Source organism: Eleginops maclovinus, chromosome 10 (assembly GCF_036324505.1).
Source record: "Eleginops maclovinus isolate JMC-PN-2008 ecotype Puerto Natales chromosome 10, JC_Emac_rtc_rv5, whole genome shotgun sequence".
NCBI lineage: Eukaryota > Metazoa > Chordata > Actinopteri > Perciformes > Eleginopidae > Eleginops > Eleginops maclovinus.
The window spans coordinates 9,388,870-9,407,375 of record NC_086358.1 but is presented as its reverse complement, the minus strand read 5'-3'; the positions used below and the strand labels follow the sequence as shown (position 1 = coordinate 9,407,375).

At 39.8% G+C, this 18,506-nt stretch overlaps 1 protein-coding gene across 1 annotated transcript; it reads left to right on the top strand.

The window, feature by feature from the left end:
- The first annotated feature begins 159 nt into the window (after positions 1–159).
- On the top strand, positions 160–17,553 carry gpam (glycerol-3-phosphate acyltransferase, mitochondrial). The gene is made up of 21 exons (XM_063893247.1): positions 160–357; positions 3,759–3,895; positions 4,031–4,150; positions 4,946–5,019; positions 5,830–5,943; positions 6,038–6,187; positions 6,431–6,530; positions 6,799–6,935; positions 7,619–7,715; positions 9,222–9,434; positions 9,619–9,732; positions 10,218–10,303; positions 10,810–10,922; positions 12,299–12,369; positions 12,798–13,065; positions 13,480–13,637; positions 13,775–13,852; positions 14,008–14,145; positions 14,254–14,443; positions 14,844–14,902; positions 15,027–17,553. The coding sequence occupies exons 2-21, from the start codon at positions 3,812–3,814 to the stop codon at positions 15,141–15,143; spliced, it is 2,481 nt and encodes an 826-aa protein (XP_063749317.1). The 5' UTR covers positions 160–357; positions 3,759–3,811; the 3' UTR covers positions 15,144–17,553.
- Positions 17,554–18,506: the final 953 nt, after the last annotated feature.

Sequence of the window (18,506 nt, the reverse complement as noted above, 5' to 3'; positions counted from 1 at the left end):
AATATAGGAAGTTAAAGTAGAAATGTGCATATTCGAGTACAATAAATAACATGTATATACCTATATTTCTTTTAGGTTTAACATATTAATGATATCTATCTTTATATGAATCTGATCGGTCCTCTCCTGGCTGCTGGTAGTACTGCACTGCCGGTAGGTCGCCTCTGTACCAAAATAACAGCGCTCCTGCCTCCTGTGACACATTTGTGTCTGTCAGAGCTGAGCCGTACAGTTTACAGAGGAGAGTGGAGCTTTTGCAGGGAGACACGGGCACTGAACAACGAACCACAAGGCTGGCTGCAATTTTGTCGACGAGTTTATTTTTGAGATATGAGTCAGCTTAACACAACGTTCAAGGTAAGGGGGATTTCGTTCTGGCGTGCCCTGGCTAGGAGCGAGCTAGCGCTAAAGCTACATCGCCAACGCTCAATTAACTGTTACTATAGCCGCGCGTTAGTGTCATGGAAACAATAACTGCATTGTAACAAAAGATTCCTTGACGGAGTTGACATATTTGTGAATGGTGAAAGCTAAACAACACCAGGGCCGATTTTAGTAGCATATAACCTGACGTTAGCCAGTTAACTTTAGATTGACATTGAGTCAAAGAGGACCCCTTGTATCAGAATCAGTATGTGATTATATGTCTTACTTTGGCTGGCTTTAGTGATATAAAAATAGCATTTACTGCATGCTCATTAACTAACCCAACGTTAAGCTAAAGGGATTCCATTCTGCGTAAGCCCTAACGTTAGGTTTGCCACATGAGGCTCAGCTGCATGCCATACCGGTTAATGAAACTGCACATTTCACGGTTTAATTTAACATTTTAACCACCAAATGGACCAAGTGGAGACTTTTAACGAGATATTATTAAGACATTTTAGCAGCCAAACAATTCGGCGTTAATATGTAGGTTAAGCAGACACCCTTCTGCCTGGTGGGTGCCATTGTTGTCTGCACTGCTAGTTATCTGCACCCCATCTGTCACTGAGACTTCTGCTGCCTGACCTGCTTATTGCAGACAGCTTGGAGTCGGATTAACCTACTGTATTCCTGTGCAGTGTATCAAAACAGGGATGCTTTTGTCTTCTTAAAGATAAACATCCTCTGGTGTTGCCATGTTTGTTATCTATTTGGCAATTGTTTCTTTGTCAAATTGTTTTCCTTGATATATACCTATATGGACCATAGCATGCAGCAGTTGCTATTAGTACATATTAAACATGTGGTAGTATGTTCTTTAAAAACTGCATTGTTACATCTTAAATTGCATATATCCTCTGAATTTCTATCATGATGAAATGCTATTTAATACGATAGGATTTGGATGATAAGAAGGATGTCACACTTTTTCCTCATTAAGACTAGAACATATAATATAATCGATCTGGAATCCTCCTTTTAAAGTGGGCCAATGTTTATATTGTACAAGGGATTCCTTTTCTCAACAGCCAGGAACATAGACATAAAAGCAGCACAAACAAATGCAAACAATAAACAGACTACTGGAGTAGCAATGGATGTTTTGGTGTTATTAAGTTATTGATAGTGTACGAATTCTAAACTAAATCTGCCAATATATTTACTTGTATAGAAATGCTAACTATGGCTACCTCCACCTGCTCCCTAATCCCCACAGCTCCTCACTCCTCAACTGCTTTGTTTTGCTTCCAACAAAGTCACCCCATCAAGGGGAGTACTCTCGGCCATTGACCCCCCTTTTAAAGCCCAGTTTAACTCATCAGTGTGCATATCACCTACTAGCACCACAACACTGCAACAGCACAAAGGCTTACAGGGCATTCATGTGCTGCAGGACCAGTTAAGCTGGAACATTTTTGCCAAGTGGCCTGCCTGTATACTGTCCCCCTCAAGCAAAATATTCAACATTTGAGCTACATTGCCCCCTAAACCTACACACAGAGTCGAACATTTTTGGTGTGAAAGCCTTAATTAATTGAATGACTCACTAGGCTTTTTTTGGGGGCCATGAATGTGTTTTCGGTTAATTACCTTAGTACCCTTTTTGTACTTTGTCCTTGTTTCTCCAGGCTGTTGTACTCTTCACTCTGTATTTTATAGTTGAAAAGAACAATTGCAGAAACAACAGACAAACAAAGACAATTATATGGGGCCCATACGCTGCATATTTCAAATTTAGTAAAAGGGTTAACAAAACAGAAAACGGTACAGTATGAAACCAGTATCAGTCATGTTATTGTAGTCATAAAAAAGTACAGTATTGTTCAGTGTTTAAATCATCAGACTATTCCTTCAGAATATCAATCAATTATACCAAATCTAAAACATATAAACCAAAGCTGCAACTGGGATATTAACAATCCATTAGACCATTCATTCCACTTTTATCGCTTAAGAAAACCAAACCCTTCGTTATTCCTGATGTTAACAATTTTGAGTATCTGAAGCTTTAGAGTTCAATACTTTATAAGTAATATGGCAATTACTGTACTATACTCCAATTTTTGCCCCTCTTTACCGCTTCTAACACGTTTCTGGGCCTTCTGACAAGGCCCAGCTGTTTTCCAGTTAAAAAATCTTAATATAAACTATCAGAAGCTATTTAAAGGTAGTTGACCTTTAGGTGTGCAGTACATAGTAAATCGGTGTGGTGAAACCCATTGCCAGTAAGCACAAATCAAATGAAGATAAATGTCTTTTTAATGGCCCAGTAGTTAACTAACCTGCTGCAACAGATATTTATAGCTTGAATACAATAGTGCCTCATCTCAATCATCCTCAGGGTATTGTTACAGATTCCCTAATTTGATGTATTATAGAGCAGAACAACTTGATGGGAGGGAGTGTAATATTTTTCTGGGTTTACATATAGGAAGGGAAGTTTGAAATCCGAAGAATTTCGAGTGTTTCTTAAAATGAGGAAGCAGTGAGCCACCATAGTGAATTGTGGTATTTAAAGCAGCAGAAGTGTGACTAAAACAAGTTGAATAAAGTTGTAAACAAGCATAAGATGATATCGGAGTGTTCATGAACGATGGTAAAATAATCCCAGCCTTTTGCTTCGCATTATTTCTTTAACGTAGCGACTTTCCTGTTCTCAAAGCTCCTTCAGTCTCGGGGTTCAGTAGTGTTATGCACAAAACGTTCTTTTGTGGATGGTTGTTAGTTATTTGAACAGCGGGACACCAGCCCATTAATTGTATCCAAAGGCTCTGGGGATTAGTGAAACAACGTCACCCTGATATTATTTAGAAAATCTGGCCGAACTGGAGCAAACAGGTGTTCAGTGAACTCTCTTATACTAGCAGGGTGATGCCTCGTGTGGGAGTGGCCCACATTTTTTAAAGCTTTTGGATACACCTAGTTGTCCTGTTGAAGAGAGGCTGGTAACACCTGTTTTATGCTTAATCCTCATTCATTCAGAAGGCAGAGTAGCAGGCAGATGTTCCAGGGTGTGGAGAGCAACATTTTTACCTCACAAATACATTATCTACAAGACCATATATGGTGACACGTGTGTGCTGACTTAACTCCTCTTCATAATAAATATTAAAATTGAAATAATCAGGTGCTTAAATTTGACAACTTTTAGTAATTTTATGTTGGTCTATTTAAAAGATGGTTTTAAAATCCAGCAGTGGCACAAAGTGAATTAGGATTTTGTCTAACGCCAGGTATATTAAATAGACGATAATCTTGCATATAAAATGTAAAAGTACATATTGACAGGAGTGATGGCTGAATTAAAATATGTGATATCTATATCTTGCCAGCTTGCCAGCTAGTGGTGTGTGATCTGGAGGGAGAGATAAGGACGGCAGAGAACATGGAGCTGTCAGACGGCTTGCTGCTGCAGGTCAACAATGGAGAGCAGTGGACGAACCGCTGGAAACATCCCAACGATGACTCGGTAAGACACACCGATCAATGCATCCTGATAATGCTGTTATACACAAGGATCAGCATTACACATCATGTCAGAGTGTTTGATCTATAATTGTTCCTTTACCTTCAATGATTTTTTTTAATGTGGATGTGTCTCAAGGATCGCAGCACCAGCCCCTCAGTCCTGCGCTGCGTCGCCAGCACGTGGAAAGAGGGCCTGCTGAGCAGAAAGAGGCCCTTTGTGGGCCGCTGCTGTCATTCCTGCACACCACAGAGCTGGGTAATGTTACACCACAGCTAATTATCTCTAACATGAGTCCCTTTGCCAGACTCGTGTTAGGGCCAGGGGATTATCTCTTCTAATGTAAATATTTAGGACTAAGGAGACAATGGTCATTGTGCAGGGTACACCTTGCAAGAAACATTGTAAAGGATGAGGACACAAGAAGTCAATCTAAATACCAAGTAATCATTCAAATGATTTTTATATGACTCAATCATGTTTTAAGATTGGGTGCAATGTCTACTATTTTGATCTATTTTCTGACATTTTATAGACGATTCATCCAATGATCTAGATAGAACATAATCAATAATTTAAAGAATATTTCCACATTTTCCACATTTTATTGATCCAAGGAAGACCTTACAAGATGCTAAAAACACTGGCCTCAGGCGTACCATTTGTAGCAGCATAGGCAACAGACAGTGAAACACATTTGTTTTAAAACAGCATGAGTTATTGCTTTTGTGAGCATGGGGAGTACGTTTTCCCACAGCATTGGTAACAGGTAACGCAGTGCATTAATGTGTGACAAGTGAATGAAATACTGAGCAAATGTGGTCCGCCACATCGGTGGCTCCAGCTTGTCTACCTCTGTAAAGATTTCTCATTTGAATTCCAGACTGCATTGCTTGCAAAAGAAAATCCAATAATTAACCAAGTACTTCTCAAAGACAAGTGTGTATCTTTCCCAAATGTACAAACCCATCGCTGTCTCTAAGGCTCTTAGTTGAAGGCATGCTGATGAGGTTTTCTTCCTCTTAATAGTAATCATTTTTGTTTTGGTCCTAGGAGAAGCTGTTCAACCCCAGTATTCCATCTCTGGGACTGCGCAATGTCATCTTCATTAATGAGACGCACACCAGGTAAACAAAGAAAAGTCTAGCATACCACCACTATAACATCACCTCATTACACAGTGTTCTGCCGAGCTTCACATTGCTTTCGCACCTGATAACCTTTTTAACTGCACCTTGAACCAAGAGTAATCTCTATACCGCTTCCTGTATAGTCCAATCAAAACAGTACAGACAGGCACTGGCCTTCCTTACATCCTGTGTATAATAAATAGCTTAAAGTCAAGAAGGTCGATCTGTGAAACAGTGGAAAGGTAGACTGATGAATAATTGAAAGTGTTTGTCAGTAGACACCGGACAGATGCATCCAGTGACTGACCTGAGCAGGCAAAACTCAGCGAGGCGCCTTAATACCTCAAACCGTATGAACATGAGGTTTTGTATCGCTCTGCTGTGTATTAGCATGTAGACGGAGACATTCTGGAGCCTTGATGGGCTTAGGTCAATATGCACAGGGGTGTTAGTTTTAGTTTTGCAGTCAGTATTGTGTCGTGTCTAAATGGAACGAAACTGACCCACAGGCTTTGTCACAAGAAAACTGCACGGAATAGATATGCAGGCCAGAGCTGATCTCTGAAAATGTGTATACTTACCACCAAATATGTAGTTTTGTCTTGAAAATGGTGTAAATTATCACCAGTACAACGATGCACAGTATATACATTATCCTGACTGTAAGGTGTATGTAATTCACAGATCTACAAATAATACACATATTTTAATCTATAGAAAAACATGTCAATACATTCGCTATCTACACAGTATGTTAAAGAATGTGTTTTCTACTTGTTTGACATTAGTGTGTGTGTGCTCATGTAGGCAGCGGGGCTGGCTGGCGCGCAGGCTGAGTTATGTGCTGTTTGTCATGGAGAGGGACGTCAACAAGGACATGTTCACCAGGAACGTAGTGGACAACGTGCTCAACAACTGCAGGTAACGGACCGACGAGCCGTCAATGTGCACCTGAGCTTCACGAGAGTCCGTCGTTTCCTCCACTTATGTTGTGCTGTGCTTCGATCCATCACAGAGTGGAGAGTGCGATTGCGAATGTAGCCACGGATTTGGACGCTGCAGGAACACAACCTGGCCAGGAGCACAAAGCGGTCAGAAAGGTGAAGCAGAAAGCCAGGTCCTTCCTACAGGAGATGGTGGCCAACATTTCACCGGCCTTCATCAGGTACGTACCAGAAGTCTCAGCTCACTTGCTAATTAGCCTCTGTACTGAAAAAATATGTGCTTCAAAGTTCAAATCAAAGCTTTTACGATCAACTTCTGAATCAATATTTGAATACTACAAAGAAGTTGGTTCAGCCCTACTTAAATAATGTCACCTCACTCCAAATATACTATATTTTCCCACAGCTTTAGTTCTGGACTCTGTTTCTGTTGCACATCTTTTCACACTTCTCTTTCTGTTCAGGCTGACAGGCTGGGTCCTCCTGAGGCTCTTTAATGGTTTCTTCTGGAGCATCCAGATCCACAAGGGTCAGCTGGAAATGGTCAAAAAAGCTGCGACAGAGGTCAGCAAAAAATACACAACACTGTCACAGCATGGACAAACATATTGTACCATCATATTTGTGACAGCTAAACACAGTGTCTAACAAAAAGTCACACATATTGATCATTACACACTTTTTTATATACAGGAGACAATAGATCAAATTAGAAAGTACAATTTAACTCTTACATATCCATTTGTCTTTGTTTTTACTAGACTGGAGTTCCATCTGCCCTGAAAAAAGATCTGTGTTTATATTAATATCTTCTTTTGTCTTGTCTTTACAGCAAAATGTGCCCATGGTCTTCCTTCCTGTCCACAAGTCCCACATCGACTACTTGCTCATCACGTTGATTCTGTTCTGTCACAACATCAAAGCCCCACACATCGCAGCTGGGAACAACCTTAGCATCCCTATCCTCAGGTAAAAAGCCCACTAAGCCTCACGTCAGATTTGATCTGAAAATAAAAGGGTATTTCTGCAAAGTGAAAACTCAAAGATCAGTTTAATATCAGACGGAAGGGAATTCCTTGGAAATAGATCAGAGAGGATTTAAAGCAGAACTAAAGAGACGGCTTGACACACATTGAGGCAATAAAAATAGCAGGGAAGCTAGCCTGACAACAAGCGGGGGATGTGTTTCATCCTAACCTGCTTTTGAGGTGTAAGCACAGATCTTATGTAGTACATCCTGGGGCTTGTTTTCCTTGTTTTCCTTGTTTTCTGTCCTGCCTCTTTAATAAAGAAGAATGCCTACAAAATATCTGTAGAAAGTAGAGTAGATAGATAAAGAGATATACACAACTGAAGGGTTCAGCACAAATGTGTAGAGGCTGTACTTTTATGCAAATTAGCTTGTTCAAAATTGTATTAAACCACCATTTTCAGCTGTCATAGACACTTCATTGTTAAAATCACATTGAACACTCCCAATAATCACATTAAAAGGTGCATTACTAAAGTACAGCGTTGCCGTTTAATCTCAGTGAAGCCAATATCCAAATTATCGGTGATATCTGAACTGTCACAAATTGCAGCCAATAAAATAGATAAGGACACCGCTGCTTGATGTTGAAACCAATTGATCATTTTTTCCCCATATTTAGCACTCTTATCCGTAAACTTGGAGGATTCTTCATACGCCGGAAAATGGAGGAGACGGGAGATAAGAAAGACGTTTTGTACAGATCACTCCTACATGCAGTAAGTCCCAAGAGTGTGTTTATCTTCTACAATAAAGGCTGGTTAAGCATACTCTTCCTGAGCTCACTAAATGTGGAGTGTGTTTCTTGGCATGGTTTATTATGTTACTGCATGCTGTCTTCATGCCTTTCTGCTCCGTGGGCTCTTTTCATTCCTGAGTGACGGACAGGGAGGGTTAAAAGCTTTTCTTACATAATGTTAGTGCTTTTTTCCCCAGCCCAATCAGTCTTTGCTTTTTTTGCATTTTAAATAAGTTACTTACAGCTCTTGTGTTTCATTGAGTAAGTTCAGTAGATGGCTTTAAAACCACTACTTCAGGACGGAGTAATAATGGTGAAAGCATATTCATTTTAGTGATCATTTTTTACCTTCAATTGCCTGTTAAAATAGTGAACAGATTGTTTTTAAATAGTGTAAGTCGGTGTCAAGTTATTTTGTTAATATGTCAAGGCGCTCGAACTGTGACTGATAAGTTAGGTTTTCCCCTCAAGAAACACACTGGTCACAAGCCTTTTGAATAGATTGAATAAGAATTTAGATTAAAACAACTGGACTCTGATCCTTTATTCAGCTCAAGTATTTGTAAAATGTGGATCAACAAGCTTCTGCTAATGAGAAAACCTGAAGTAGAACTAATCTTAATGACTACTAATGCTAATATAAAGTCTCTAAATGTGTTTTCTACAAAACAGCTCCTCTGAGTAGTGGCTTAATTATACCAGTCCATCCCAGTTGCTTTAATTTGTAAGTTTGGAGTGTGTGGAAGTGAGTTGAGGCTACTGAAAGCAACAAAGGCTGATTATTTGTGCTTCCACGATAAGAGGTATCAGCTTAAGGCAAGAACAACGGCTGTAAAGCATGACCTAAATATTATCCCTTTGAACCGCAAATATAACACGCTTTCCACGAACACACAGTATACGAGTGGACTATGCACTGCTTTAACTAGGGAGAAGATACCATTTTAATCTGTCATTCCTGTCTTGCTGACATCCAAACTCTTTTCACATGGAGAAGGTAAAAAACAAACAGTCATGTGATGCTTTCATTTCTGCTGCTCCGCTAAAAGCCCAATACTGAAGTCTGTCCTCTTCACGGCTCTCTCTAAATGCCACAATCCATTTCAGGATAATGTTTCTCCCTCAAAAGTGTCTACATAGCAAGAGACAGCTGTGTCTATACTGTACTCAGGTGGATACTGTTACATCACAGCCGCCTCGGCACGTGCCCTGCTTCCCGCAGTGTGTTTAGGGGTCAAACTGTCGGTGACCACCACACATCCCTCCGGTTCAGGCTGCATATACAGCAGATGCACAGTGCTGACTTAACCTGACCTCAACCTTTGTAATGGAGGCCATTTTTTAGATTGTCAAAGACTTTCAAAGAATTGCATTTTCATCAAAGTATTATGACCTTTACTTACAGCCTATGTCTCACTTTAGACATCCAGTCCCTGCTTTTGTCCTTCATCTTCACCCCATTCTTCTGTGTTTGATTCTCCCTCAGTACACAGAGGAGTTGTTGCGTCAGCAGCAGTTTCTGGAGATCTACCTGGAGGGTACGCGCTCCCGCAGCGGGAAGCCGTCTACAGCGCGTGCAGGCATGCTCTCCATCGTGGTAGACACGATGTGGACCGGGTCGATCCCAGACGTGCTGGTGGTGCCAGTTGGCATCTCTTATGATCGTATTCTTGAAGGCAACTATAATAGCGAGCAGCTGGTGAGTGTCGGGTGACGTCTGTTGTTTGTGGGCACTTTTGATTTGGCAAGAAAGGTTTTCAACTCAGTTATTTATAGAAAACAGAATATATATTATAGTATTTGACTTGTGAAAAATGTGTTGTGTGTGGCTTGGACAAGTTTCAGTCTACATTTTAACCATCGGAACTCTTCAATCCCACCAGGGCAAGCCTAAGAAGAATGAGAGTTTGTGGGGAATTGCATGTGGAGTGTTCAGGATGCTGAGGAAGAACTACGGTTGTGTTCGAGTTGACTTCAACCAGCCCTTCTCCTTAAAGGTGACTTTTCGCAGGTTTTGATAATAAAAGAAGCGCTAAATATAACAGAATTCAACTAACCCTCTTGATTTTAAAGGGACACTTCACCCACAAAATGACTCACCACGTTTCATTGAATTCTTGAAGAAATATGCATGTCTCCCCAGTAAACATATCCAAAAACATAGAAAGGTTTTGATGAATTGAAGTAAATTGGGAACAAACCATGCATTTTTGCTTAAAATGTACTTTTAACTTCACTGTCATATAAAAATCTCACATTTGGGCACATCTTGTCCTTCTTAGTTTTCTTCACCAACTCACGGTAACACAGGGTGATTAATTGAAATACACATAGTTCTTTTGTGTGTGAAGAATGGCTTTAAAGCGATGAAAAGCTTTAAAATGTAGGAATCTTATAATACAAAGTCTTGCTTTCTTTTGGTTTTTCTTTTTAATCAATGGTTTTTTTAATTTGCAATGAACCTTTTCTTTCTCTAATGTAGGAGTACCTGGATTCCCAGAGAAACCGCCATATTCCTCCATCAGTGTCTCTGGAGCACACCTTGATGCCCATCATTATTTCTGCACAGTAAGGACACACACACACACACACACACTCTTTCCACTAAAAATAACACGTATCCTCCTCGGTCCGACATTCCCACCTGTAATATTATGAACTGTCAAGTCTAAACTTGAAATCTCGCTCCTGCTACTTCACAGCATGTTCTGTTTTCTATCATCTGAGCACACAGCAGTCAAGTTAGCATCGGCAGAGGTCACTGCAGTTCAGAGCTGTCCCTTCAAAACAAAAGTGATACGGTATCGTCAACAAAGACAGCAGCACTCCATGACAGCTGGTCTGGAGTCAGGTGTTGGAACTTGTAGAATAAGTGCCCTACAGGATTTAATATACAGTCATGTCGTGTTTTTCTGATTCTGAACGATATCTAAATATACAATCAAAACATATAAATTGATGGTTTCAATTATTTAACTTTTTAGTAGAGGGTGTATCATTCATGCCATATCAAGCTTGCATAGCTAATCAACTGTCACACTCCATGTTAAAACGTTGATTTGTTATTCTTTCAGACCTGATGCGCAGCTGTTTGAGGGGCAGGAGGAGGAGCAGCTGAACAGGGAGATGCCAGAGGACATCGTAAGGCGACAACTTATCAACAACCTGGCCAAGCACGTCCTCTTCAGTAAGAGACTCACAGCCCCGCAGTTCGTGGATTCACCACACCCTAACTATAGCCCTGCTGCATACAACACTAAGGGATCATTTATCAGCCTCACCGAGAACACTATCTTTAGTTTGTAGAATAGCAATGCATGTGAAAGGTCATGGATCATCACAGTGTCATCCCAAAGTCTTTCAATCAGGAGGCCACATGTAGCTTAATGTCTATTGTCGCTGTCTCTTTTATTTAAAATGCTGGAGCACATGTTCGAAGCTGTATCAGACTCTGTTATCTTTTACCTGTTCAGCTTATTTTCATCCTATGTCAAAGGTGCATCTGCTAGCCGGAGCTAAGGCAGCACACATGAAATACTATCCCTCATGCACTCATTGAAAATCAGCACAGCATCAGTCCTTACGCTCCACATCACTGAGGGCTTCTTCTTGCCACGAGGGTAGCACTACAGAAACCGGTTCTCCCCAGCTCATTCAGCTGCATTCTCCTACGTTAGGCATTTGTGTTTTGCTCACAGCCAATCACAAGGCCTCCTGCTGGATGGCATGTTGTTTTAGCCAATGGGATGAAGGGGAGGATAGAGCAGCAGGAGAGGGGAGGAATGCAGTACCACTGCTCACACATGCTGTACACCCCTGAACTTGAGCCACGCTTAACGTGACCACTAGTAACCCTTGTACTCAGACACACATGCACACGCACACGCACACACACACACACACACACACACACACACACACACACACACACACACACACACACACACACACACACACCCCATCATCATTTTAACTGTGTCTTTCTGCCTCAAAGGTAATTAATGTTATCAACTCGTTTTACTCTTGTGTAATATAATACCTACATGCCCTAGACAATCATGGTGCATTCCAAAAGGTTATAGGATGGCTAACTTTATTTTCAGTAGGAAAGATGCCAAATGAATAAAAAGTACAAAAAATGCTTAATTTATAAAAATGTCAACATAAGATTAGTCTAGTCACATGATTGAGGTCTATGAGTTTGTTTGCAGAAGATATGATATATAAGCAGAGATACTCAACCAGTTTTGGAATTACAGGAATGATACAGCTGTTTTTTTTTAAATAAAATTGTAGTTATTTTAAACAAATATACTGTGGCATTATTTAGTTTCGAAGTTGTAGTTAAAGAGTAACAAGAAACGTGAATTCCCCGGCCCCAAAAATGTTTCGATTAAAAAAAAATAGATTAGTACGTAGTAACTTTTACAGACTTCAGATCAGATACTTTACAGCCTAGCATGTTTTGTTTGACTTGTAAATAAAAGTTTATAGATGGTGTTGTTATTGTTGTCAGTCTTTTGTGCGTAACTCATTATATTCTCTTTGTGTCTTCCCTCACAGCGGCTAACAAGTCCTCAGCGATCATGTCCACCCACATCATAGCCTGTCTCCTGCTGTACAGACACAGACAGGTAAGTCTGGCTTTTCATGTCCTCCGCTGGTCCTCGCCCCTCTGTTTCTTAGAATTCTACTCCTTTTTCCCTTCATGCTCCCTCCATGCTCCCTCCATTACACCAAGGTGATCCAAATGTCACATACCTCTGCATGAAAGTAATGAAAGTCCCTCACTGTTGGAGCTCTCTCTTCCTGCTACCTCCTCTGTATATCAGTGGTGAGCCGCTGCCCTCTGCAGGCACACTGATGTAACTGACAGTGGAAAACAATTACTGAAACTTTATTTTTTAAGGAATTGGCCAGTGCTTCATAATCAAACTCAAGCCCAGTCTAGCTGTTTCTTATACTGCATCAACTTTTTGACTTGTTTATGGAGGCACAAATGATATCAGTTCCTTTCGTCTTGTTTTTTGAGCTTGTGTTTTTTGCCTCTGCTCTGCTCCAGGGGGTGGGGCTGTCCAAGTTGGTGGAAGACTTCTTCAACATGAAGGAGGAGATCCTGTCAAGGGACTTTGATCTGGGCTTTTCGGGGAACTCTGAGGATGTTGTCGTGCGTGCCCTCCACCTGCTGGGGAACTGCGTGAACGTGACCAGCAGTGCAAACCGCAACGGGGAGTTCACCATCGCACCCAGCCAGACTGTACCAGCGCTTTTCGAGCTCAACTTCTACAGCAATGGCCTTTTCCATGTCTTCATCTCTGATGCAATCATCGGTACGAGATAGAGTTCTGCTGACAGTGCGGTGTATCGCTAATCTTTGACTTGTTTGCTATTGATGTTATACAGTTCATCAGACGGACTTTAGCCTAGATTTTTCTCTACAACAATTGTTTATTTTTATAAATTGATTGCTAGAAAACATAATTTTCAAACATAGTTAGCCATTGGCGTAGAAATATTTTCAAAAACACAGGAGAAACTCTTTAATAATAAAAACTATTAAAAGAAATATATTAAAAAATCAAATAGACAAGAATGAATTATACACAATGAATTACATTTTTAAATTATAGCATTAATACTCAAATATTTGCAATAATAATTATAAATATAACAATCATACCTTTACTTGTATAACTTTACCTACAAAAAGTTCTTGACAACATTTCGTCATGATGTGTCTCCAGCCTGCAGCATCCTGTCACTGCAGCGAGAACTGGTGGCTGAATCAGAGTCTGACCACCCCCCCGATGGTCTCAGCAGCCTCCCTCTCAGTCAGGAGAGACTCATCAGAAAGGCCGCCGGGCTCTCACACTTCCTTGTCAATGAAGTGACGCTGGCACCAGTAAGTCCTGCACAATGTCGACCATCTTTCTAAACATCTGGAACTGCCTCTCAATGTTGTACACCTTTTTGTCCAGGTACATTATGGATTTAAACAGATTTTAAAAGTATGTTTTCCTCTTCTCCTGTCTCCTACAGCCCTGTCAGACTATTTACCAGGTTTTCCATGATGCAGTCACCCGGCTCATCCAGTATGGAGTTCTCTACGTAGCAGAGGTCAGTTTATAGATACAGCCCTCACTGCTGATGGACAAAAATAAAAGTGAACACTGATACCTATGCTGGAAGTATCATGGTGAACATCTATTGAATGGCTGTTAACCTTAATCTATAGCCCACTCGATCAAATGCATTTTATTTTTGTGTGACAGGAGGACCAGGAGGAACTGAGTCCCAGCCCCACAGAGGAACCATGGCCCAAAAAGTTCCCAGAGCCCCTTTCCTGGAGAAGCGACGAGGAGGATGAGGACAGTGACTTTGGAGAGGAGCAGAGAGATCGCTATCTAAAGGTCTGTTTTATCATACACTCTCTTTTATGATTAAACCAACATAACATGTAGCCCAACATTCAGAGCAGTTTTTAATTTGTCTCTCCACCGTTTTTTTGGGTCAATCAGGTGAGCGTTTCCGCAGAGCATCAGGAGTTCTTCGTCTTCCTACAGCGACTTGTCAGCCCCGTGCTGGAGGCCTACAGCGGCGCCGCCATCTTTGTCCACAGTCTGAGCCAGCCCATGGCCGAGTCCGACTACACCCAGAGGCTCTTCAGATACCTGCTCACACGCACCGAGAGAGGAGTGGCTGCTTATGGTAAAACTGCAATATTTACCTCCATACTGTCCACTGTGGAAACATCATGATTCAAGTTTTCATCATCCAGGTGTAGCTTACATGAAAAAAAAAGAAGTCTTTGCATTATTAGTTTTATATTTTAACTGGGTTCTTACAAAGGCTTTAGAAAATTCGTAATTTTAAGAGTTTATTATTAAGTTAATAAGTGAATTTGTACATAAACCCTGCAAAAGAATACATGATGATATTCAACATAATCTGGTGTTCCATATACACAAACAGCCATTTAAATCAAATGTCTTTTAGTATTTGAATTGAAACAGTCCAATTTATGATATGTATCTCATAGCAAAGATGAATTATAAAGTAACTTTGCTGTCATTTTTTTAATCAGTATGTTTGATATCCTCTCTTCCAGGTGAAAGTGCAACTCATTACCTGGTTAAGAACACAGTGAGGACATTCAAAGAGCTTGGGGTAAGAGTGTGTTTATTAAATATGTCAAGTTTATTATTACTTTATGTGTTTTCTGTAGTAATTAAAAGAAAATGTAGTGTTAAGGAAGTAGGTTTCATGCCTTTCACGTTGTTCCCTTCTGCAGGTCCTGAAGCAGAGAAGAGAGAACCAGGTGACGACTCTGGAGCTGAGCAGCACCTTTCTACCTCAGGCCAATCGGAACAAACTACTGCAGTACATCTTGGGTTTCACCCTGCTGTGACCGACACACCTATCAGCCCAGGCTCCTTCCAAAAAAGGGCTTCTACTGGTTACTTCTAAACAATCCCAGGTGCTACTCTGTGGAAAGCTTTACCAGGAAGTGCCTTCATGTAACAGCCGCTAACTGTTAGCTGTTAGCCGGAAGAGACTTAAAGCCAGTCTTCCCTTTTTGTTCCAGGCTAAGACTCCCTGTCTTAGAACTGTGCAGCTGATAAAACAACATGTATTGTTCTTCGAGGAAAGGTTCATCCTCTCTTTGTGAACTCTACCAGTGAAGTCATGAGGTTTTAAAATGATCAACATTTTAAACTATCAAAAAACATACTCAAGCAGGTTAGAAAATAGGAGTTTTACAGCAATCCGAACAAAGCAAGCTGCCTTTCATCTATTCAAGCGAACAAATATGCATAGAAAATATTGGTGAACATAACCAACAACAAAGGCATTTTTATGTACACTATGCTTGTTTGTAACAACTGTATTATTTTCAGTGCACTCCAACATCATACTGAAAAAAACTGGTCAAAATGAAAGTTGATGAAAGGCATTGAAAATCTCTGTACATATGCCACGAGAACAATGGTTCTTGTTTGCAGTGCATTTATAAACATGCACTCCGGTGTCAATTAAATAATATAGGAATATTAGATAGATTCCTCCCTGCAAAATGCGTACACATTTTGATTTGCATCACTAAATGTCCAAAAACTAATCCTATTTATAGACAGCTTGGTCAGTTCTAATAACCGTTTAAAATATAGGCAGCAAATCAGATAAGCACTGCATAAATATCTACCTGGCGAAATCGTAAGTCCGGTGCAGCTAAAATCACAAACAATTACAGTCAAGTGCATTCAAACCACCAATAAGTAAGTGCTTTCCGTTCCACTTTTCTTCATGTATTTTGATGAGAAGTGACTTTGTGTTTTTGTGACACTTTGTTCACAGCACTTAAAAAAAAACATAACACCAGCCATCACATCCAGTTTATTTTCAAATCCTATGAGCTCAGAAACTCTTTGGTCATGTCTTTCAGGGAAAGCAGAGGTTTGGGATAACTACCGTTTTCTTCCCCCCTGTATTATAAACACAATGTATGAAGTCTGTTGAGAGCAGTGTTGCTCACTCGCTGGGCATTCGCAAAACAAAGGAACTACGTAGCGAGGTAAAAATAAGTGGTACATATCCATTGTGTAGTCCCTTTGAACGAAAGGTCTCGTTTTAGTGGATTAATGGTACACCAAGGAGATCAATATAATTTATTTTCTTTTTTCGGGCATGTCAAAATAAATGGGGGCAGACAGTTTGGGAAAAAATAACTCCGAACATAAAAATAAAAAAAAGACGAAACCTGAAAGTGAAACCAGAGCTGCAGAACATGTACCAGCTGTTACTGTAGGATCAACAGCACTCAGTATCTAGTTCTTGTCTTACATGTGTAATTCTTTATCTGAAGGCATTTTGTTTTGAACATAAACGTACATCTGTGTTAATAGTGGTGTATGAGTGCACAAAACTGAAAAAAGGAGGAGTGTTTTTGGAAAGGGCAGAGTAAGTTTGATGAATTTCCTGGAGGGGACGTTTACTGTTTTTCTTTCTCATATTGATAATGTGAAGACATTGTGAATGTTAGAAATTGATATTTGTCATCTGTCTGGGCAATAAAAGAGAATGGGAGTCGGGTATGTGATATTTAAATGAATATTTATACGGAAAGAAATGTTGACAGTGATCAACAACACTGCTTGTTACTATTAACTTAAGTGTTTTTTCTGTCAACATATTGCTTTATTTAATATTATAAACCTGCATTTTTGTCATGCAGTTTTTCAAATCTATGTACGAAATTACCCTGAAGGGGAAACCTATATGGAGGATTGGTGATCGTCACCCGTAGCATGTGAAAGAAAATAAAAATTGTGTCATGTAAAGGGGAAAACGATCAGAGGGATTTGACATTCAAAGCATTTCTGAGCCCACAATCTGTTCAAAGTCCCGGCGCTGATGGACCCCTCAGCCAAGATGAAACCACTCTACCTGCTGTACTGCATGTTTCCTCTGGTCGCCTTTAATCATCGACATTTCAATGTGAACTGTAATTAACCTGAGAATTGTATTTTACAGCCTAGTGTGTGAATTATGTTTCAGAGAAAGATAGTTGTTTGTTTAGGAGATGAAGTTCAATTTGTTACCTCTTGAATGTATCTCTGTCCCCCGAGAAGGTCAATGTGATGTGAAGTCCTCACTGGAGTCGGTACAGACATGATTCAGTTTTTATGAACTGCTCACGGGGGATTATTGTTGAGACTTGTTGCTACTGAGCTGCATTAACAACATCCCTCTGCAACTATGTAACTCTGTAGGATTAAAGAAAATGCCTGTGTCTGGGGAGCAGGTGCCTTTTTAATTCACTGTAGTGTTCTTTGGTTGTGTTTTTTTTGTGTGTGTTTTCGTGCATGTTAACTAAGATTTGTTTGTGGGAATCCAAAAGAACACTGTAGATTGTAAGTTGAGAAAAACAATAACACGAGCAGAGAACTTGTGGTTTCTATAAGAAGAATCACCAGCTACTAAAAAACAAAGTGTCACTTTTTTTTGCTTTCTGGGAGCAAAGCACAATTGGCATTATTAGGTTTTGTTTTTAAATAAATTAATGATAGATTAACAATGGTTGGTTGTCTGTCTTTTTATTGATTTTTCTAAGGGGGTGGGACAGTAAGTGATCATCATGATTTAACAGACATGTTACCTCTAAGTTTATGTTGACTTGCCCTATCCTCTCTCAATTTTGACATTTGATCGTGTTTTTTTTTAAGAATTTAACCTCAAAGGCAGTACATTCTTTCCAGATCCTTGTATGATGTCCAGTATTTTTCTTAATTATGTTGTTGGTACTTTAAGAACTGTGAGGCGCAGTGGTGTAAAGTAACTAAGTAGATTTACTCAAGTACTATACTTAAGTACAATGTTGAGATACCTCTATTTTACTTCCATTTTAGGCTACTTTGTACTTTTCAGAAGTAAATTGTGTATTTTAACTCCACTACATTTATTTAATCCCTTAAATTACTTTACAGATTTGGATTAATGATATGAAATATAACCAACACTTAAATAAGACTTTAGTTACACCTGGAGTAAATTCACAATCTACCCTGCAAAGTAATGATGCACATTTAGCAACACTTTCATGCATCAACAATAATAATCAACACATGATATACATTATTCTGAAATGGGCCAATCTGCATAATGAGTACTTTGGTACTTTAAGTATATTTTGATGCTAATACTTTTGTACTTTTACTTGAGTAACATTTTGAATGCAGGACTTTTACTTGTAACAGAGTATTCCTACACTCTG